We start from the raw sequence: 23,444 nt of genomic DNA, 5'->3' as shown, positions 1-23,444 counted from the left end.
TTTGTGAAACGAAGCTGTAAACTGCTTCAAAAGTGATTTAAATTTATTTTTGAAGCTATGAGAATGCTACTTAAGCAGCAAGAAGCGGCAATTTCCCACTAAAATGCTTTAAATGACTCTTGGACTTTCTGATGATCTGTCATTAAGACATCTTGGTCCTGACTGCTCTGTGCTGCTTAATTCACACAGAATTCATAATCCTCAAGTATGATCTAAGTAGTAGTCTAAGCTGTAGACAGCAATAAGACCAGTTTCAGGAGACATCTGCTGAAGCCATGGATATCAATTGATCTGTCTGGCCAGCAAAGCTAGTAACCAAAGCATGATCTCCCAAAACCAAGATCCACTGGCACTCTTTCCATCTCCCATTCCCAAAAAAAAATCTAATTCGTGAACGTATTGAGAAGTCTATAAATTTTATTATTCCTCCACACATCTTCACATGACTTTCGATAATACATTGACTATACAACTTTCAGTGACTGGGATGGATGGAGGTAAATCGCGAAGCAAACATATTTATGTTTTCGTTGTCAATTTAATATAATAACATAACTTCCTTGAATGCTGAAATGTTTATCTTCGCACATACAACCCCAACTCCAACTCCTACCCTCCAACCAAACTCAATTCAATTCGAGACGTACAAACAGTGAGAAAAAAAATAACACAATGTTTGGCTTCTGAATAAGAAATAAGGCATTGAATGGAAATACATTTCCTTCATACATATATTTGGTGCTTTATAGTAATAAAGATTTCTTCTCATCACATGAATATATATTTGTGCTATTATTGGCAAAACAGCGACTTTGCCAGCTTTCATTGTATGCTGTCTTTGCTCAAAGCCAAAAGGCGATGCTAAGAGATAACGTTAAAAGAATCGGAATCAACAGGTGGTTGTAAATATAAGAAAAAGAAAAATAAGTGAGCGTTAAGGAATAAAAATATATTATTCTTTGGGGAGACGACGAGGAAAATGAAATGAAAAGGAAAAAAATAGCAAGCAGCTCCCTCAAAACAAATAAATTCATTGTACTGTATAAATAAAATAATCGACTTCGAGTATATATGCTTTGTGGATTTCCGCGTTATTAGGACAAAAAATTGAGCTACCAATTATGTAATGTCTTATAACTAAATACGCTATTAAAAGCGAGTAGTTGGAGGATGTTTATGGACTTAAATGTTTCCTATGTGATTTGTAATTCCCAATTTTGAATTAAAATTAAGCTATTTTTCATTTTTATTTTATATCCTTTTACGATGGCTCGTTCTGAACATACAATGGACATGCTATGGCTTTAGGATTATCTCAAAAATCTGTTGTGACGCATAATAAGAGGGAATTTAGAAGTTTGAGGATGTGGAGTTGTGCATTAGACGCACATTAAGCTATTAAATGCATTTTAAAGATTCCAAAATTGAATCCGTTAAATTTTGAATTTTTTGAAAGCCGGTAAATTTTAAATTTTTTAAAGCAATTGAATTTTGAATTTTTGAAAGCCGTTAAATTTTGAACTTTTGAAATCTGTTAAATTTTGAGTTTTTGAAATCTGTTTAATTTTGAATTTTCTGAGTACACTGAATTTTCGAAAGCCAGTAAATTTTGAATTTTTGATAGCCACTGAATTTTGAATTTTTGAAAGCCGTTAAATTTTGAATTTTTTTAAAGCGTTTAATATTCAATTTTTGAAAACCGTTAGCTTTTGAATTTTTAAATGAAGTATATTTCAAGATAATAAGACATTCCGTCAAAGGATGACCAAACATCCACAAATCATAGACAACAAAAGATTCTCAAAAATTCTTTCTAGTTACGCCTCAACATGTCATGTGTGCATGCATCTATATAAGGATGCTTTACGTAAAGCAAAATAGAAAAAATAAGCAATTTTAAATTTCACATACAACAAAAAAATCTCTCTCATTTTTCGTCATTATTTAAACTGTATATATTTTTACAATAGGATTTTTATTTATGTGCCGTTTTCTACAAATGCATTTTTCTTCTCTATCTTCTTTTCCACTTCTTATTCTCATTTTTATAGATTTTTATTTATTTATTATGTGTAGTTTCTAGGAAATTTTTGGACTCCAGCTGCTATTGCTAAAGATTTCTTTTCTCTTATTTCTTTTACTGCATTTATTTATTGAGAAAAAAAAGAAAAATATAATAAATGTGTAAAAAATTTAGAAAGGGCTGAACTCGAAAAAATATAAAAATCCTTGAAAAAAAGCACTTTTTTTACTCATTTCGAATTTTTTTTTGCTCATCGCAAAAATAAAGGGTGGAAAAAAATTTCTCGAGGTGTTTACATTAAATCGATATTTATGATGTACACATATTTAGCCGTTTTACTGTTTTGGCACTTTTACCATTAAATGAAAAAATAAAATTTCACGCTCGCCCCATTTTTTTTATTGCTCGCTTTTTGCTCCCGATTTTATGATTTTTGAAAAATTCCAATTTTTATTTATTCCATTTCACCGCGTGATTGCATATCGTTCGAATCGACATCGACAATAAAAAGGATTCAATAAAAATGGGAATTTTTTTTTGTTGAAAGTTGTGATGACAGAAATTAATAAATTTAATTGAAAAATTTGCAAGGAGTTGTTTGTTTTGTGGAATGGTGAAGATTATGTTGATTTTAAAGTGATTTTGTAGCTTAACTTACCTAGTAAAATAGCAAAATATGCTTTAGATTTGATTTTCAATTTTTGAATATTTTGTCTTCATTTTTCAATGCAGTTTTCGATTTCTTGATGTAATCTTTAGTTTTATATGATAAATCATCAATTGTTCTTGCTCCTTCATATAATTGATACAATTTTATGTCTGAAAACTAACTAAAAACTGATAAATTGTTGAAAGTTTACTTAAAAACACATTTCTTTTACCGAGATGACTAAATTGTGTCTTCATTCATTTCATTTGAATTTAATTTGACGGTTATTTGAGAAGTTTTACCAAAAACAACGTGTTTTCAGTGAAATTTCATGTTTTGTCTTGATTTTATTGCCAAACCTACTCAAATATTGCAAAAATCTTTCAAATTCGTCCCACTAAAGCCAAGAATTCTCCAAAATTCTTACCAAATCTTCCATACCAACCCCTAATTCCATCCCTTACCAAGCAAATTGCTATTTTTTCTTAATTTATCCAAGAATGCATAAAGCATAGTTCTTTTATTTTTGTTCCTTATTTTTCTAAATTCCACATTACGACATGTACTTACTCACACATGCAACATCCAACATGCCATGTAGAATGAAGGAATTTAGAAAAAAATAACATAAATTTCATCATTTTACACCCACAACTATAAAATTCTCATCGTTGTTGTTAATAGCTTTTAAATTTATAAATTCTTAATGCAAGGAAACGTTTTTACAGTTTTTAAGAAGAAGATGAGAATGATGAAGGAATGAGGAAAATTAAATAAAAACAACAACAACAAGTGAATCTTTTGCTTATCAGAAAGAAAACAAATTAAAAAAAAATATTTTTAATGAGCAATTTATTTAGTCCACTGCTTGAGTGACGTGGCTTTTATAGAGATGACAATTTATCACTAAGCAAAAGCCAAGCTAAGAGTTTCTCATAAAATCAGAGCTGAAAGGAATTATTCACAAAAATAAACTGAAATATCCTTGTTGGAAAGGATTGTTGTCATCTTAACATAGAAAAATATCAAAAAAAAAGTCTTCATCATTCGCTCGAATTCACATCAAACCAATTTTTGTCATAGCCTTTTGCTTGTTGTCATATTTTTCTGTTATTCTCTTCATCACTTCTTATAAATAAAGAGGGATGAAATAAGAGAATTGTATAAAAACAAGTAAGTAAGTAAGGAAATGGCATTTAATTGTGTTAATTATCCACTCAGTGAACTTTCGGCTCTGTCAATCGAAAAAATGTTTCAAAAACACTTTTATAGCATGATTTTTTGGAAAGGACAGGACGACAATATGGCTAATACTATAAATTTGAAGGATGTTTGAATCTTGCCACTTTTTATCACATTTTGACACTAAAATGAGAATTTTTGATTGACAAATAAGCAAGAAATTCACAAAAAACTTTTTGAAGTGTGAGAACGTTCAGTGACTAAATTGTTGATATAATTCAAATCACAAAATGCCGTTAAAATGTATCCAAATTATTAAATTTGAATTGTTATTGAATTTCAAAAAAATCTCTTAAATCCTATTAATCTTAATTTGATTTTAAATACTACCTCAAAAATGCGTTCAATTCCCTCACGTAAACACGAACAATCTTTCATCTCCAGTCCTTCCAATGTCTAATTACCAGTTTTCCATTTGAATTGCTTAATCTTAAACGCGAAATTTCATAGATTCTTAAGAAATTGTTTATTTCTATTCCATTTCATAGCTTTGCCCACACATTGAGTTCATTATGGATTCATTATGTCTAGATGAAATTTGTCATGCATGATTTTAAGTGTCTATGACTTAATTTCGTCAAATATCATTTTTTATTATTTAAATTCGGGTCGATAAAATGAGAATAATGTGTCAAATTTGCTTTTAATTATCTACTTCTGGTGCTTAAATATCATGATACATTTGCATAAGGAATTATTTTTTTCGAACGATACAAGTTGAAAACTGAATATAAACGATTCTGTCTCGTTGCTATAATAACTTGATGTATGTTCGTTATAATCAATATGTGAAGTGTTAACGAGACTATACGAAAATAGATTGAGTTAGTGCTATAATGGTGAATATATTACGTTCTATGTTATGCTTTATAGTTGAAAAATGTTGTATTAGAGTGAATATTCTAGTCTGGCTGTTAAAAATCTTTAAAATTTGATTTTTTTTTGGAAATTTGAGCATTTGTTTACAATTTTTGAAAAGTTTTATTTTGAATTTTGAATCAATTAGACTGTTTTGACCTAACTGAAGTTTATTTGGTGGTAAAAGGTGTGTAATTCTATCAATTTAATGTAAAATTGACTCATAATTGTGTCTAATTTTAAAGTTATTTGCAAAAAAGTAAAAATAAGAAAAAGTTCCCGAGATGACCAAATTAAGGATTGAAAATAATCAAAAAATCCAAGATGACTGAAATTAATGATTGGAAATTGACAAAAAATTCTCGAGATGACAAAGTTTATGATTTAAAATTATCAAAAAATCCAAGATGATCAAATTTATGTTGAGAAATTGACAAAATCTCTGAGATGACAAATTATGGTTTAAAAATTGAATCTAAATGACCAAATCATTGTTTTAAATTTCAAAATTATTTTGATATTTGAGATTTTAAATATTTTCAGACAGTTAAATTACTAAAAATTGGCAAAACAATTAGTCAAGACATGACTTCAAAAAACTCCCCAAACCAACTTGCCGAGCACTCAACTAGTCAATAAATTCATTTCTTAATTCAAAACAAGAAGGAGAGAAGCCCTGACAACTGTTTAATTAAGTGTCTAGTGAGCCTAATAGAATTCTCAGAATTTTGTCGTGGTAATATGTTGATTTTGAAGTATTTTTTTTTATTCGATCGTCAAGTTATTAAATCAACTTACCAATTTTTACTGGCAATTGTCACATTCAATAATTATTATTTGATGATAAATCAATGGTGACTATATAAATACAATCTAACTGTTGTTTCGATTTAGAAGCTGTTAGCAATTAGACAGAAAATGAAATTTGAATCTGGTCACCAAACATAAGAATGATTATCGTATGGTTGAATAATACTAAACGACATGAAAATGAACATCAAAGAGAAACTAAATATCTCTAAAATTTTTATTATTTTTTTCGGCGTTACCATATGAAAGGAAGTTTTTTAAGTATGACAGTTATATAATCTGGCAACTAAACTTTCTTCTTATTATTTTTTCTGTGTTATAAAAAAATCAACAAAGCCAATATCGCAGAGCAATTACTTATGAAATGTTGTCCTATTCCTTCTTTTGTGTCTCTTTTTTGGAGCAATTTTACTTGAAGTATCTTGTGTGGTACTGCGTTTTGTCGATTTGCTTGATAGGAATGATTTACTGTGTCGACTATTGATTTAATTTAAATTTTGAAAAATTTGCTTTTTATTTTAATTTTTTTTTTGAATTATGTTGATGAATTTGTCAAAATAACGAACAAAATTCAGATCAATTTAACTATTTAAAAAATTAAAAATTCAAAGATTCAAAAATAACGATTTTCAAAAATTCAAAAATACCGGTCAAAAATATTTCAAAGATTCGTGATATAAATCCAAAGTAACGCTAATGAATCCAAAAATTTTTTAAAATTAATTTGACCGCTATATAAAGTTTATTACCGTTACTATTTCTGACAATTATTTTTTGAATTTTTGAAAATCGTCATTCTTCTTGGATTTTTTGACTGGTTTTTTTGAACTTTTTTAAATAGTTAGTAAGTTTTTGATTTAAATTTTTTAGAAACGTTATTTTTAACATTATTTTTGCTGTTACTTTTAAATTTTTATAAACCGATATATTTCAAATTTTTAAAATCGTTCTTTTTTTAGTTTCTCTATTTTGACTGTTAATTTTGAAAATTTTTGGACCATTATTTTTGAAATTGTCTGAATTTGTTTTTTTTTTTTTAAAAAAATTATTTTAGCCGTTATTTTTGAACCTTTTTGAACTTCATTTCAAAACTTCAAATTTTTGAAATCCCTAATCCTACTGGAGGTCGCAGTGCCTCCAGCTCATAAGTCTGGGTTCTTAAATCATTTTATATTACTCCTAAAAATGCGTATTAATCTCATATCCCTGCTGACGTTCCAACTTGTTTTCTTCCTTTTATTATTTTTGTTTAAGCACATATATTAGAGAAATTTGATATGCGACTAGAAATATATTTCTTTTCTTTTTTTCTCATTCTCTGTTTAGCCATTTCGATCAGTTTTTATTTTCTAATTTAAAATAAGGTAAATAAGGAATGGAAATTTGAATCGTACGAGAATATCTTGCAGACAAAACTTACTGTAAATTCATAGTTTGAACAAGGAAATGCATTGTTCTAGTATGCCATTAAGTGATCGACGATACAAGCCACCACCGCGTATATCAACATCAGGATACGACACAGGACCTGTTACACGACCGTGCACAGAAAGATTCGCTCTTGGTGACTTTCCAATTCGCTATAAAAATCGTTCAATCCGGTAAGTCTAAAACTTCTTTTTTGATATTTTTAAATTCCCGAATATCAAATTAATTAAGTTTAATGAATTGATCATAACATTGTTGCTTAATTCCGCGATTCTATGAATGAATATAAATAATAATTTATACCACCAGTAAATGCATATGTTTTTTGGTCGTTCATGGATTAATTTAATCAATGAGCGGCTTTTTTATGAGATAATAAAAAAATCTTTCTCGATTTAATTTCGCTACAATATTATTTTGGGAAATAAAAACTGTAATATTTAAAAAAAAAAAATTGATCCAGTGGGGAATTGTTGAGGTAGAATTTGGAAATATAGGGATGCATGGTTGGTGTCCATTAGATTATGACCTGGAAGAGTGTTTTTTACACGTTTTATACAGCGAAGTACTTAACCGCACAGCACAACTCGAGTTGTAGTGCGACTAGAAACAGCAAAAAAGTATCCAAAACCGACTAGTCTTTCCCTGGTATCGAGTTTGGGTTGGTAGGTTGACCCTCTAACCACTAGGTCACTGCTAATTATGTATTTTGCTATAAAAAGACAAATCTGCCAGAACGAGATTAAGATCTTTGTGGCCAAATGGCTAGGCAGCACTCCGAATGATTTGAACCACTCTTCAGGGAGTGCGCGGGTTCGAATCTCACGACAGATTAATCATATAATCAATATATAAGAGTGTTACTGATTTGGCAAGAATTCGCCGAATGCTCTCAAGATATTAGACTAATGTGCCAAGAATCCTAGTTTGAATAGCTTACTCACATACGCTTTCCGTACAGATCAACTGTGATCCATGGCCTCCCTCGGATGACACCTATAGCCTGCTATATTGCTGACTTCTGTCAAGTAGTACTGGTGTAGAATCTAGACATTAACACTCCCCTGAATTTGGACAGTAAACTTCAAACAACATTTAATTCAATTCCAATTCCAAAACTCGATAAGGAAGCGTTTTTTCTAACAATTTTTTAACATCGCTTCTATTTAACTTCTAGAAGGAAGAGAAGATGAAACAAAATTAAAAATTAGTCAACACATGTTAAAAACCTCATTCAGTCGCTCATTTCATTCATTCATAAGTCAGTCTAAAATTTCAGGCAATATATTAAACTATTAAATAACCAATTTTTCTCATTGGGCACAAACGTATAGAGCACAAAACTGATGAAATGAAACATATTATTCAGCCTTAATTTCCATGGAAATGTGATGGTTATAAATGTGAATATGGTCTAACTTAACATAGTAAAGGCAAAATTAGCAGAAATAACACAAAAGCATATAAATCAAAAAAAAACAGTCTCAGCTGTAAATACAAGACGATTGAATGTATCATATAGTCAAAGTAGTTATAACGATTTTTAATAAGACAAACGAAATAAACCAGTTCTGTGGATATAAATTTCATGTGTGTTGTCTTGTTTTCTAGATTACAAATCACCCAAAAGTCTCGCGGCACTTTGACTTTGAAGCAAAAATGGAATCAGAGTTGCAAGGCAGTGATTTGGCATAGACAAAAACCGTACACTTTTTGATGAATTTGTATGGTTTTGTAAGAAAAAGTTGCAAAACAGGCACTTGGCACAGGAAAAAACCGTACAATTTCTTGATAAAATTGTTTGGTGTTGTAAGAAAAAGTTGCAAAGCAGACACATGGCATAGGCAAAAACCATACAATTTTTTGATACATTTGTATGGTTTTGCAAGAAAAAGTTGCAAACAGGTAATTTTCATTGGCAAAAACCGTACAATTTCTTAAAAATGTGTATGGTTCTTACAAAATCAAACAAATTATCAAACATTTGTACGGTTTTTACCTATTACAGGTGCCTGTTTTGCAACTCTGTAATGGAACTGATATACGTGACTTTTATGAGCACATTTCGCCGATTATTAATGTAATTAAAATTTTTTAATCTATTTTTTTGTTACTTTTATTACAAAAGATCAGCATTAATAATGATATGAAAATAACAATTTTTATGACTTGCATGCAAATAACTTTCAGAACTATTAATAATAAATATTAATTATTTTGTGAACATGACTTTTAATAGGCTTTTTCCTGATATTAGCATAAATATTGTATCATAGCAAATAAATAATTTTTAATTAAATGCTTACCAATAACGACGAACCGAACATAAATATTTATTTATTTATTTATTTGAATATTCATCTGTTGAAATATCATAATTCTTTAGAACTACCACGAATATTTCTTCAACAGTAATAAATATCAATAGGAAGAGATGGGAGTTTCTCGAATTATTACGGTTTTGTGGATCTTAAAGAGCATTCGAATGAACTGTGATTTCAAAATGTTCATTTTAGAGTTTTGAATGGTGAAATTCAAGCTTTAATTGAAATCGTTGAAATTTGAATTTTAAGAAACGGTTAAAATTTGAATTTTAAAAACTCGTTAAAATTTTGAATTTTATAAAACCGTTAAAATTTGACTTTGAATAGTTCTCAAATTTACAAAATTCAAATTTTAGAAAACCTTACAAATTTGAAAATTACAAAACCGTTAAAATTCAAATGTCTTAAAACCGTTAAAATTTATATTTCCAAAATCCGGCTACGCCAGAAAAATTAACAACTACTCATCTCATTCATCACAAAAACAAGCTAAATAGACAACCGCAAAAAAAAAACTTTCAGTCTGCGTTTCGAGGAAATTTAAATGATTTTTTTTTCTCTCGCTTTTATTTCTCATTAAAAAATTTGTAGAATTTCTTTCTTGGTTATCATGGCTCAATATTTTTGTTTTCAGTTTGGCGCCGGCAATAAATTTAAAAAACAAAAAAATTCCTCCTTTTTATTCATAAATCTCTAAAATATATCCATAGACTATTTACTATTCTCATTATTCTTAACTATGTATATCCATTGTAGAAGTTCATCGCCGACATCAAATTCTGATCACGGCTCAACGCCCGACACACAAAAAACTCCACTGATTATTGTAAATCTTAAAATTTCGCCTGACGCAAAAACTTTAGCGCCAAAAAACATCAAACGATCTGAAAAGAAGTTACCGCCTTATTGCGTGCAATTTCAAAATACAACAAAAGGCACCAACGAGACACCACATCCGAGTCCAAGTATGAAAGTTATACAAGATTTTATCGTGCAAGGTACATTAATTGGAAATCAACGACGTCAGTTAGCCGCACACGCATCAAAGAATTCACCAAATATTATTATAAATTGTGATGATAGTGAATATGATGAATGTGACACGTATGCTGAATCAACTCTTAATATGTTCCAAAATATCAATTCCGATCTCCTGCTAAGCTTAGATTATTATGAAATGGACAGTCTTGGGAGATTGCCAGGCAAGTCTTATTCATGAATCAGAATAGAAAATATGAATATTATGAATTTGTGTCTATATTACTCATAGGAGATAGCCGTACACCTACACCAATACAAAAAGCATCACTTAATCGTCCATTGTCAGCAAGTCAGTTATCGCAAGCACGAAGCATAACACCTACAACATTAGTTGGTGTTCCAGCTGGTTATCGTCCATTAGGTTTGAGATCTGTGTCACCGACAGCAGCACGTACAGTCCTACGAGTTGATTTGCAAGGAAATACTGACGATTATCATAAGACAGAGACAGCATATAAGGATATTGACTATAATATTCATAGATTAAATATTAAAAGAGGAATTAGAAATAAGAATGATAAGTTGCTAAAGTTTGGTTGATTTGTCTTTTTTTTTGCTGTTTGGTGCTAGAAAATCTTTTTTACTAATTCAATATTTATTCGGTTATTTAGTATGGAATATCCTTTGAAGTGTTTTTGTTATCTTGTTTGACAAGCACTAGAGTTTAATTCTGAATTAAATGTATGTCACTAAGAGCTATGATAACGATAACTAAATAAAGATATATTACATAAATTAAGAATTTGAAGGTTTTATGTGCTGAGTTTTGAATCAACAAATACACGCAGAAAATTTAAAATTTGAAAAGTTTTGAAGTTTGAAATTTGAAATATTAAAAAATTTGAAATTTGAATTGTTTTGAAATTTAAAATTTGAATCATTTTTAAAATTTAAAAAGTTTTAAGGTTTGGAATTTGGAATATTTTAAAATTTGAAATTTGAAATATTTTGAAACTTAAAATTTGAATCATTTTTAAAATTTTAAATTTGAAATGTTATGAGGTTTGAAATTTGAAGTTTCTAAATTTGAAATCATTTAAAATTTTAAATCTAGGGTAAAAAATATAATTTCTTGCGTTATATAATTTCTTGCGCGAACAAATTCACCAAAAAAAAATTTTTTTTCTGACATGAAATTTTTAAATGCTTATGCCTTCTCAACGATAAACTCTTTGGACACCGAAATCGGTTAAAAAAATACGAATTTCGTGAATTTTCAGATTCCGTGAAAAAAATATTTTTTGGATGCTCCATTGCTTCAAAAATCGATCATTTATACTGAATATAATTTCTTGCGCAAAAAAATATAATTTCTTGCGCAAATTTGGACAAGTAGGCGATAAATTTTGATGGAACAAAACATCAATTTTTTGATTATTTACCCTCTTTTACGACGCTGACTTCCTTCCAAATAGTGTAAGGATGCTTCTTGATCATTTTAAAATATTTCTGAGATTGAAAATGCGAAAAAATTATCACAACAAAATTTTATTGTGTTAGCCTACTTGTCCAAAATTGCACACAAAAATTTGAAAATTTTGTTTTGGTAATTTTTTCGCGTTTTCAACCTCTGAAATATTTTTAAAATAATCAAGAAGCATCCTCAAACCATTTGGAAGCAAAACAACGTCAGAAAGGAGGATAAATCGTCCGAAAATTGCAGTTTTGTGTCAAAAAAATCAATCGCCTACTTGTCCAAAATTGCGCAAGAAATTATATTTTTTGCGCAAGAAATTATATACAGTATAAATGATCGATTTTTGAAGCAATGGAGCATCCTAAAAATATTTTTCTTACGGAATCTGAAAATTCACGAAATTCGTATTTTTTTTAAACTTTGTTTGGTGAAATTCATGCTTCCGTTCAAAAGTTATGGACATTTAAAATTTTCAACTGCATTTTGCGCAAGAAATTATATTTTTTACCCTATTAAAATTCACAATGTTTTAAAATTTAAAATTTGAAATCTTTTAAAATTTAAAATTTGAAATTTTTTACAATTTGAAATGTTTAAAAATCTGAAATTCGAAACATTTCAAAATTTAAATTTTGAATTATTGTAACGCTTAAAAATTAAAATATTTAAAAATTTGAATGTTTTGAAATTTAAAATTTGAAATCTTTTAGAATTCAAAATTTGAAATCTTTTAAAATTTAAATTTGAAAATCTTTTAAAATTTAAAATTTGAAATCTTTTAAAATTTGAAATCTTTTAAAATCTAAAATTTGAAATCTTTCAAAATTTAAAATTAGAAATCTTTTAAAATTTAAAACTGAAAATCTTTTATAATTTGAAATTTTTTACAATTTAAAATTTTGAATTTGAAATATTTAAAAATTTGAAGTTTTTTAAATTTAAAATTTAAAATATTCACACAATTTTGTGTGAATATGATATTTTAAAATTTAAAATTTGAAATTCCTTTTAAGATTTAAGATTAAGTTTAAAATAAAAACTTTTTAAAATTATTTCCATGAGTGAATTAGTAATTAAGTACTGAATCACATATCCACTAAGCAACCAACCATCTTCACCCAACAGCAACCTAACAGTAGGATACACCATTATTAATCAATCCACTTCAACTGCAAAACATTGCTGCAAAAAAACAAGATTTCTTAATGCGCTCGTTTCGTCGATTCTTAATGCCATTAGTCATAAATTTTCAGCGAATCAGAGATCTCTCAAGGTTTTCAAAGCCCAAACAAAACAAAATATAATGATGATGAATTTTTTTCGAAAGTCAACAATTAGATGAGGAGTATATTGCAAATGAAACGATTTTCAAAAGATTATAAGAACCGATGAAAAGGTAAGCCAGCATTATATTGTCGCAAATAAATTTAAATTTTTTTTTTGTTTTCATAACTCTACGTGAATGGCTCAATATCTACATATATATAAATATAAATAAAAAAAATTAATAATGGGTTTAAAATATTAATAAAAAAAGAATAATTTCTTCGAAAATGTTTGCGGTCATTTTTACGATGATGCTGAGGTTTTTCTCATATTAGATCTGCTATAGGTAGATAATTAGTATTTGATTTTTTATGGCTTCTAATAATATGGGAAATGCAATCTATGTTAAGGTCCAAAAAGCTACAATTGATGAAAGAAAATTTATTGATTCATTTATAACTGTTAATCGATAAATTTTAACGAAACTTTCCTCCTTGTCGACTTTCTATTGTTATTTGATGTCTTGCCGACCCGACAGTGCAAGCTTACACAGACCATATCATATGAAATAAATCAACAAGTCCTATTGATTCCATGTTCTGATTGCAAAACTAAATTTTTTTACAATTCTACCTGAATGGAATAGAGAAATGATTTACAAGATACGACAGACTGAGTCCTGTGCATGTGTAGGATAAGTAAATGCTTGACAAGAGTCTTTAAAATATAAATTTTCAAATAAAATATAAAATGAATTTCTCCCGGCTGACAGTAATTGCTGTTTTTTTTTTCACTCGCACACAAATTTTATTTCTTCTTCTTTTGTTTTTTTTTCTGTTTAATATTAGACTAGGCGTGACTAGGATGAAGTTTGATTGAATTTTAAGGAAGATTTGGGTACAGGAGAGGCGTAACAACCTTGTAAGTCGGATATTTGGAGTTTAAGACAAGTATCTTGAAGAAACAGGTTCAAATCCTTGTACTGAGGTTAGAAAACTATTAGGTAGACAAGTTTAGTCCAGCCTGTGTGCTGCGAGATTCTTGTGTATCGATGAAATCCTATTGAAGATGACATGAGCTGCATGTCGTGTGAAATCTCGGGATTGGCTTTTACCACCAAGGTTATCGCGACGAAAAAAAATTTGGACAACACTGACTTAGACTCATGGCATTAATAACTCTAGTTCCACTACTTTTTCAGGACCCGAGCTTTAACAACTCCCTGATTATGTCTCTAGTCCATCATCAGAAGATTAAATTGCATTATTTTAAACATAATTACTTAAATTACAGGAAAATCGAGTCTCTAATTCATATTTCAGGAGTCGGAGCACTTGATTACTATACTTGCGGGCTACAACGTCTTACACTAATTCAGAAATCCAAAACCTTCTCCTTGCAATTTTCTCAAGCTCAAGACTTCCCGAATTGATACCTAATTTACATCTCTAATGACAATTATCCCGAGCAGACAATAATCATGCTATTTAATATCTAATGACAGCATACCGCGATAGATCTATAAGAACGTGCATATTGACCATTAGGGTAAGCTCGTACTTGATCAAAGAGCTCTTCGAAGGAAGCTGTCGATAGAGACAGTATTTCACTTGATACTGATGATTGGCAGTTTGAAGTCAGCTTTAGGCGCCATCTAAAGAAGATCTTGTATCACAATTGATCGGTACGGTCACCGAGGTAAGTAAGAAAGTAGTGAAAATTACATCTTTGGTTGGAAAACCCACAAATTGACCAATAGAGACTCGAACCTTGGAATGCTGAGTCTGAATTGCAACTTTCAAGTATTCACAGCTTTAGAACACTGTCCCATCTAGCTAAAAACTAATTCTTAAAATACCCCTTGCATCACACCTTCCAAAAAGTCATCAATTTCTGCACAATCGTCATTTGTGTGGCATTTTTATGTCTCTATAGCAGCAATTCAACTCATTTCAAACTAAACAATTGCAAACAGAATCCAAACTCCCGCTAGGTATCTCCTTTATAGCCCCAATTGTGTCCAACAATGTCTTCGTCGTATACAATAAATTTAAACTGAATTCACATGAGTTCCATACTAAAAAGTAAATCTATGTGTAAGCGATGATGCACCATGAAGATGAAGATAAAAAGGAATATAAAAAAATTCAGCATTATGGACTGGAAAGATAATTAAATGAGAGAAATATATCGCTTACTACGTCTATTAAATGCAAGTGTATATCTACAAAAGTTATAGTCATTGGATATACACATACGAGAACAATAGAGGGTAATAATTTAACTTTTTTTATATTCTTCTTCTTCTTTACTTCTATTTCTATTTTTAAGGATTAAAAGTTGAAAAAAAAAATCATAAAGGCGCCAGCGGCATTCATTTCATTTAGTCCTCTAAGGGGTCTCTCTCTTCATTTATTTTCTTCTTCTATCTTCTATTTCCAATTTCTTTGTTTTCTGTCGAAAATTTCGTAAATTACATTTTCATGCATGTATATGTGCATCCCTAATTGTGATTTTATGTTGTCTTCTCTCTGTTTTTTATGTTGGTTGGTCAAAAAGTCCTCAAGAAATTCTTAATGTTCATCGTTGTGAAAGGATAGTTTCCCATAAATATAACCGGTTAGTCAAGTAACAGAAACGATTTCTTTATTTTTTTTCAGGTTTCGCTCATTTTAATTTAGTTCTTACGGTCATTCATTTATCATGGGAATGGCTTGTCGTTGCTCTTGATGACCCCTTTTGATCCGTACTTTATTGAAAATTTGTACATCATATTCATTATAAAGACATTGGTCATCTTGCATTAGTGACCTATCATATGACCCCAACTGACTACTGGCTATTAAGTTAAACATGACCTGTGAGCGTGTGCGAATAGTTAATGTCCAACGTCTTTTCAAATCAACATTATAAGGTTAAGGAGTGGAGGGAAAGAAAAATGAGAAAATAAAGAAGTCATATGGCGAAGCTTATCAATCAGGATTATATTATGATGGAAATAACATCGTTACATCGATGATGATGATATCCTTGATGCTCTCTCAACCATAAATTAGTTTCAAATAATTGTGCTGTCGAATGATGCTAAAAATATTTTTTGACATGGCTTTTGTGTATTAAGAAATCAACTGTGATGGATAATCCAAAATCTGTATTATTGTCCTGTCTTTACCTTCTTGCAATCATTTTTTTCTAAATTCACTGATGTATTTATTATTTCGTAGCCTATGGCTGAAAAATATATTTTTGGATTAGAAGGAAGAGAAATGAGAAGGAATTTAATAAAATCGATATTTTTCGGAGGAGTTTTGCGGTGTCAATGGAATTTTCGGTTCATTTCTTTAGAATGCAGGGATGGTATTGTTATTTTTTAGTAGAATTGGATGTTAGCTAGTTGATTGACTGCTTTCTTACTTATTTAATGCACTATTTTACTTGAATTTTATGATTTATTGAGTTTTATGCTAAATTGCAACTAAATTGATTGTTTTTCCAAATTGTAAACAAAGTCATAGTTGATTACCCCTTTTAATTCATATTTTAAAATTTGTAAATTCGTTAATATTTGAATATTTTTTGACCGTTACAATTTTTTTTGTATTTTTAAAAAGGTTGATGATTTTGAAAATTGCAAATAAAATCATAGTTGACTACCCTTCATTTTTCAAAATGAGAAAATCCATTAAAATTTAAATATTTTTTGACAGTTACAAAATTTTATGTATTTTTAATTGAGTTTTAATCTAAATTGATGAATTTGTGAAATGTAAATAAAATCATAGTTTAGTACCCCTTTCAAAATTAGAAAATTCATTGAAATTTGAATATTCAATCTAGTCATCAACTCTGCATCCTTAAAAAATGTCTCCTGTAACATTTGCTCAATTGTGACAATTATGTACATGAACATAACGAACAGTAAGTCTAATGTTCATGAAATGTTAATTTCCCAATGAACGAACAAGTTGAAGACGAAAAAAAAAAAATTTCTTTGTAAATTTTTAATGAATTTTAACGCAATTTTGCTACTTTAAAACTTGCTTACTTTTGTATTAATAAAGTAATTAATTTTAAGTGTTTTTTCTTTCTTCGGCTTGAAAATTATTTTTGATGGCACTAAAGGGGGAAGCACTGAAAGGGTAGGCATGTATCGGTAGGCGATGATGACTAATTATAATTAATTTTTGTAGTTGAGGTATTTTTAAAATAAATTTTTACGGTTTTAAATTTTTAATAATATTTTTCAATATTAAGTATATCGAGTATGAGGTGATATAGGCAAGAAAATCTCAAAATTATTAATATTTTATGCTGTATTTTTAAAGTGCTAGAAAAATTTGAAAGGGGAGAAAGAAAAGTTGTAAGTCATGGCAATGTCATTACATTTTATAGCCAAAAGAAAACATTTCCGCCTCCTAAATTTTCCACTTCCTTTAAAGGACATTTGCCGATGATGTGAAAAAAAAATATTAAATATTCCGATAGAGTTTCACTTTTTATTTTCCTGCTATTCGAAAACGAAAATGACATTCCATTAAGTTTGATGAAGCTTCTTCCTTTCAATGTCCAATTTTTTTCTTTTTTTTTTTTTTTGCGTTCTTTCCATGAGATAAGAATCACAAAGCACATAGAATGTGATGATAAACAGAACAAATTTGGAAAATGTATAGAAGCACAAATTTTCGGTTATTGATGTGTTTCGGTATAAACTTGATGGTGTTATGTTAATAATGACACTCCATCCATTTTATCTACTTTTTTTGGAACGGTTTTGGAATATGTATATTGAAGGGCTGTGAGTTGTTGAATATTGAGCAGATTGGGTGACTAAGTGAGGAAATTCAAATATTGAATCTAATTTTATAATATTGTATTTCATATTTTACAAAACTGGTAAAATTCAAATCTTTAAATTCTGTTGAAATTCAAATTTTTTAAAGTTACTTGATTCAAATTTTACAATTTAGGAAAAATTCAAATCTTACAAAATTGGTAAAATTAAATTTTACAATATTAAAATTAAAGTTCAAATTTGACAATTCTGTTGAAAATCAAATTATAAAAAATTGGTAAATTCAAATTTTACAAATACGTTAAAGATCAATTTTTACAATTCGATTGAAATTCAAATTTTACAAATCCGTTAAAGCTAAATTTTTACAATTTCGTTGAAATTCAAATTTTACAAATCCGTTAAAGCTCAATTTTTACAATTTCGTTGAAATTCAAATTTTACAAATCCGTAAAAGTTCAATTTTACAATTTCATTAAAATTCAAATTTTGCGAAGTAAATTAATTCAAATTTTGCAATTCTGCTAAAATTCAAATCTTACAAATATGTTAAAATTCTAATTTTAAACCATCAGTATACAAAAGTTAGTACAGAAAATCCATTAAACTTCAAACTTTAATTCAAAGTGCTTTAAAAACTTCATTAATATTTGCTTTAGTATGTTGACTGCATAGCGTTAAGCATAACAAAGTCTAAATGAACTATAATCACATACCAAGGACTCCAGACATAATAATCCACATTTATTTTACAATCCGTAAACAATTTAAATATCAAAAAAAATATATCATTAGAAACTTGCAACTGTTCCGACAACTAATGTCCTCTTCTTATTCATTCCTATCTTAAAATCCCAAGAATAATAAACACAAATTCAATGTATTGGAACAAATCACATTCTCTAAACACACCTAGTTCAGTTCGATAAAGTTGTTTTGTATATCCATCAATAATTCAAGAAACTCAACTAGCTAATAATGATTTAAATTACATTCGATGAATGTGTTGATGATGACAAGAAGGAACAGTAGAGGGAGACAGCACAAAAAAAATATTCTGTCTGACATACTATGCTGTATAGCGTATATTAAGAAACCTCCGCGGAGTTTAGGCCATAAAAGTTAAATGACATGAGAAAAAGACACAAAAAAAATTGTTTAATATACAGCGGCGTGTGTCTCATCATCGTGTTTATGAATTAATCAGTTGTGATATTTTATTATCTCATCTTATGTTAGCGATACTTGCTAGATGCTATGTCACAAATTGGAAGCTAAAGCACATTAAAGTTAAATTCTGGGTGGCTTTAAGGAACACAAGATTCGCGCGAAATAGTTTTTTTGACTCTATTCTTTAAGTTTTCATCATCAGTAAAAATTATTAAAGTGGAGACAGAGACAGAAGGAGCAACAAAAAAAGGCGTCGGAGCTTTAATGAAAAGGACACAAAAAAAAAAATTTTATGGCAAAAATTGGGATACAGTTGAGGGGTGTAGATGAAAATGAATGAAAAAAAAAAGGCAACGGTAAAGCCCATCGAGACATAAAATCTCAAGAGTTAAAGATAATGGTGACGGTGGAAGGTTTTGCAGCTAGATGGATATAAGCTTTAACTTTCATTCTTTCTGTCTAACATAAAAGGCACTTCCTTACACTTTTTTTTTTTTTGCGGTCAATAAACCTTTTGCACATTCATTTTTGCCATTTACGGGTGCCCGGTCCATTCATGCCTTTTTTTTCTCCTTTTTCCTTTCTCTACTATTACTTTATATTATATATCCAATAATGGCGAGAGCTTCAAGATATCTTTTACTTCTTCACATCATCAGATTGAGTAAGGGAAAGATATTGAGTGAGTGAGATAGAGGATGATGAAAAATAAAAGAAAAATGAAAGTGATCCCCTGACCCAAAGACCTAATTTTCTGTACACATAAAAAAAAGGATATAATTGATAATTGTCCCAAAAGTTCACTTGTTGATTGCTTGCAATCCCCATGTTTAAGGCCTTTTTTTCCTACTCTTGAATCTCTTTGAAATGATTTTTTCTCTCTCACATGTCTGTTGAGGATATAAATCTCTTTTCCTCTTGTAACGAACGCAAAAATTCCTTTTTTTTCCTTTCTTTGAATGTTTTTCCTTTCTTTTTTCCATACACACATATACACTTGATACCGTCATCAAAAAAATTATTACTCTAGACGTGGATGGGTGTCCCTTTTTCATTCTTTTGCCCATTTTCTGATCTCTCTTCTGTGTCTGGGATTTTTCTTTATCAAGTTCATGTACAATGCATGATGCAGTTCCTGAATGTGTTAATTGCAATATTGATTTTTATGTTTTCCCTGTTTTTTGGATCAATTGTTGGATGTTGAGCTTGTTGAGATGATGTTTTCACTTGATATTTACCTTATGATCACTATTTGGGTGTTGAACAGCACAGAATACTTAGTTAAAGTTGTTAAATCAATGAAAATTCACATTTAAATGCTTTTTGTTATTTTCTTCTCACAGGTGACTTCAATGAAAAAATTAAGGGGAACGTCAACTCAACATTGATCCTTTTAAATTTCAAAATGCCGTTAATGTTGTAATATTGCCAAAATTGATCAATTCTTGAGCTTAAATGATGAAAATGCAATGGAAAATCATCTTTAACACTTTTAAACACAAGATTCTTCAACATTGTGCCACAACAACACAAATTTCTTAAAGCAAATCAAAACAAAATCTCATAAAAATCATTAAATCAGCCCTTGATAACCTTGAATTTAGCGTTTCTGATAGACTTCTTGGAAAAAGGCATAAAAGGAAAAGTGTGCCGAAAAAGGACAACGAAAAGATACATGCTTGGGACTAATCTACACACTCTAACAAATTTTTATTAGTAAGGAAGAGGGAGGCTGAAAAAAATATTAATCATTGAGGTTTTTCTCTCCTTTTTTTTTGGGTAAAAAAAGGAAAAATAAAAGAGAAACACAAGAATGAAAAGGCCAAAGAGAAGGAGATATATGTGTATATGAAAAGAAATGAAAAAAAAAAAGTAGGAGAAAAGAAGTTCTCGTGTTTAATAGTAGTAAAGTAACTGACCTTTCCTTGTTCTATATTATTAAGATGACCCTTATCTTATACTCAATTCATTTTACGCAAAAAAAAAAGTCTTTATAGACATAACTACTTTTTTTTCTCAATGAATTCCACATGAATGTGTCTTTATGATTATTAGTCTTATGCTTCTTGTTTTGGTTGTTGTTGTTGTTGTTGTTGTTACTGTTAGTTTCAATTGCAACTTCATTGAACATTAAAAGGGATATGGAGAGTTACTTAATTAATTTTACTCTCACTTTTATTGAAGTGTTTAGTTGATTGGATTAATTTTAATGCTCAATATATGATCAGGGGATATTAAGGAATTGTAAACAAAACTAACTATTTGATTTAATTTGCAAAGAATTTGAAATTTGAGTTGTAGAAATGCTAAATTTGAATTTTACAAAACAGTTAAAGTTTAAATTCGTCAAAAATGTTGAATTTTGAACTCTACAAAACTGGTAAAATTGAAATTCTGCAAAACTTTTGAAATTTTAACTTTACAAAACTGTTTAAATTTGAATTCTACAAAACTGTTAAAATTTGAATTCTGCAAAACTGTTAAAATCTGAATTTTACAAAATCGTTGAAATTTGAATTCTACAAAACTGTTTAAATTTGAGTTTAACAAAATCGACAAAATTTAAATTCTACAAAGCTTTTGAAATTTGAATTTTACCAAACTGCTAGAATTTGAATTTTGAAATTTGAATTTTATAAAACCGTTGAAATTAAAATTCGTTAAAATCGTTAAAATTCGAACTTTGCAAAATCTTTTAAATAAATCCCAAACAAATCGTAAAGTTTGCCTACTGAGTTCCTCCTAAAAATAAAATAATCATAACATTAAAATCAATAAAGAATCCTAAATGTAAGCCTTAAAATGCCAATTATAGCATAATATTTAATGTTTAAACATAAAACCCTTTTGTGTTCCCTTTTTTTTTATTTTTTCAAAATAATACCAAAAAATGTTTAATCCTAATCCTTTTCCTTTCACTTACCTTCATTTTTGTGTCTAGCCGAAATCTAATTAAAAGGTCACATTGGCCCCCAAAAATATAACTAACAAATTGCACAATCATTTGGAAATTGTTCCTTCAACTATCCAATAACTTTTTTTCCACGTTGATTCATCAAACTATGGGTGGGGACAATGGGGGTGGGGGGTAGTCAAAGTCAAACCGGCAGGTAAAGAGATTTTATCCGAAAAGATTAATCAGGAAATGAATGGTGGGAGTCGTGAGACAGTCTTTTGGGGTTGTAGTTTCTGTACACACACATACACCTACCCAGATAATATTAAAAACTGAACGAAATTTTTGGGTGGATAATAAACCGCTATTTAACCCAATTTCCTCAACTCATCTTATAGAAGAAAAAAAGGAACAACAAAATAAAAATAAAAAAGCATTTTTTTCGGGAGGAAAGGTCTTTGCCTTTTATATGCTTTACTGTCTGGTAGCCGTTTGTTGGATGTGTTTTGATATCTATCTCATTTCTTTTTGCATTGTGTTAGCTACGTGTACGTATGGATGGATGGATGATGATTTCAAAAAAACTTTTGTTGTATTTTTTGGGATCACCTAACCCTTTTTTTTCTCTCTCTCGGTGCAGTTGAATTATTGAGGGGATCCTCCGTCACTTTTCGTCTTTCACAATCACTCAAAACACAACAAAAAATATATAATAAAAAAAAAAAAGCCGTTCTATAAAAACTTCCTAAAAATGGATTCAGGTCAAATAAGTGTCTGGCAGAAAATTTTTTAGATCTTTAATGAGCAACCAAAAAAAATCTGAATGAATGAGAAAGATTCAATGACCTCTCCTTCTCGGTCCTTTTTTTTTTTTTGGATATATGTGTCCTTTTTATATACCCACGAGTGTGGCACAATTGATCCCAATGTTCCCTTGAACTTGTACTATACACATACATATATGTGAGATAAATTTGTTATTTACGTTTTACAATGATTTTGATGCAAAGCAGTAGCATTCAGAGATGGGTCGATATTAAATAATAAAATGAAAAAACAAAAAAAAAGAGAGCAACGAAGGTCATTGTCATAGGAAAAAAGGTTTTTCTGTCGGTAATATCAACTTTAGCACACTTTTTATTAGATTAGATTAAATATTTGCTTATAATTTTGTTTTTGTTCAGGTCCAATTTAAAGTGCTTTAAAAAATATTCAAAAATGTACAAGGCTGTAAAATAATTTATCCATAAAATTGCCAAAAAAGAGAAAATTTATTGGTTAGTAAATCGTTTTATTGCAGGCTATTAATGATTGAACAGAGTATATTCAAGGTTTTGAAACTAAGGACTAATGTGCTTCTGGATGAGTAATCGTTGGAATTGTAAATTTTAGCTTTCCCGCTATTTTTTGTTGTTTACAAATTGAAGGGAATTGTGGAATAAATGGTTTTAGGATGAAATGTTGCAATATTCTTGCTGAATTCTGCTTGCTCACTGTTTTTAAATCATATTAAATCATCAAAACTTAA

General features: G+C 29.2%; 1 protein-coding gene across 1 annotated transcript; it reads left to right on the top strand.

Moving 5' to 3' along the window:
- The first annotated feature begins 7,043 nt into the window (after positions 1-7,043).
- Positions 7,044-10,934, top strand: LOC139088858 (uncharacterized). Its single transcript, XM_070638178.1, has 3 exons — positions 7,044-7,183; positions 10,091-10,536; positions 10,605-10,934. Exons 1-3 carry the CDS (start codon positions 7,044-7,046, stop codon positions 10,913-10,915), a joined length of 897 nt encoding a protein of 298 aa, XP_070494279.1. The 3' UTR covers positions 10,916-10,934.
- The last annotated feature ends 12,510 nt before the right edge of the window (positions 10,935-23,444 follow it).

Source organism: Chironomus tepperi, unplaced genomic scaffold (assembly GCF_022539635.2).
Source record: "Chironomus tepperi strain 1889 unplaced genomic scaffold, CSIRO-AGI_Ctep_v1 contig_171, whole genome shotgun sequence".
NCBI lineage: Eukaryota > Metazoa > Arthropoda > Insecta > Diptera > Chironomidae > Chironomus > Chironomus tepperi.
This window is presented reverse-complemented; position numbering and strand designations above follow the sequence as displayed.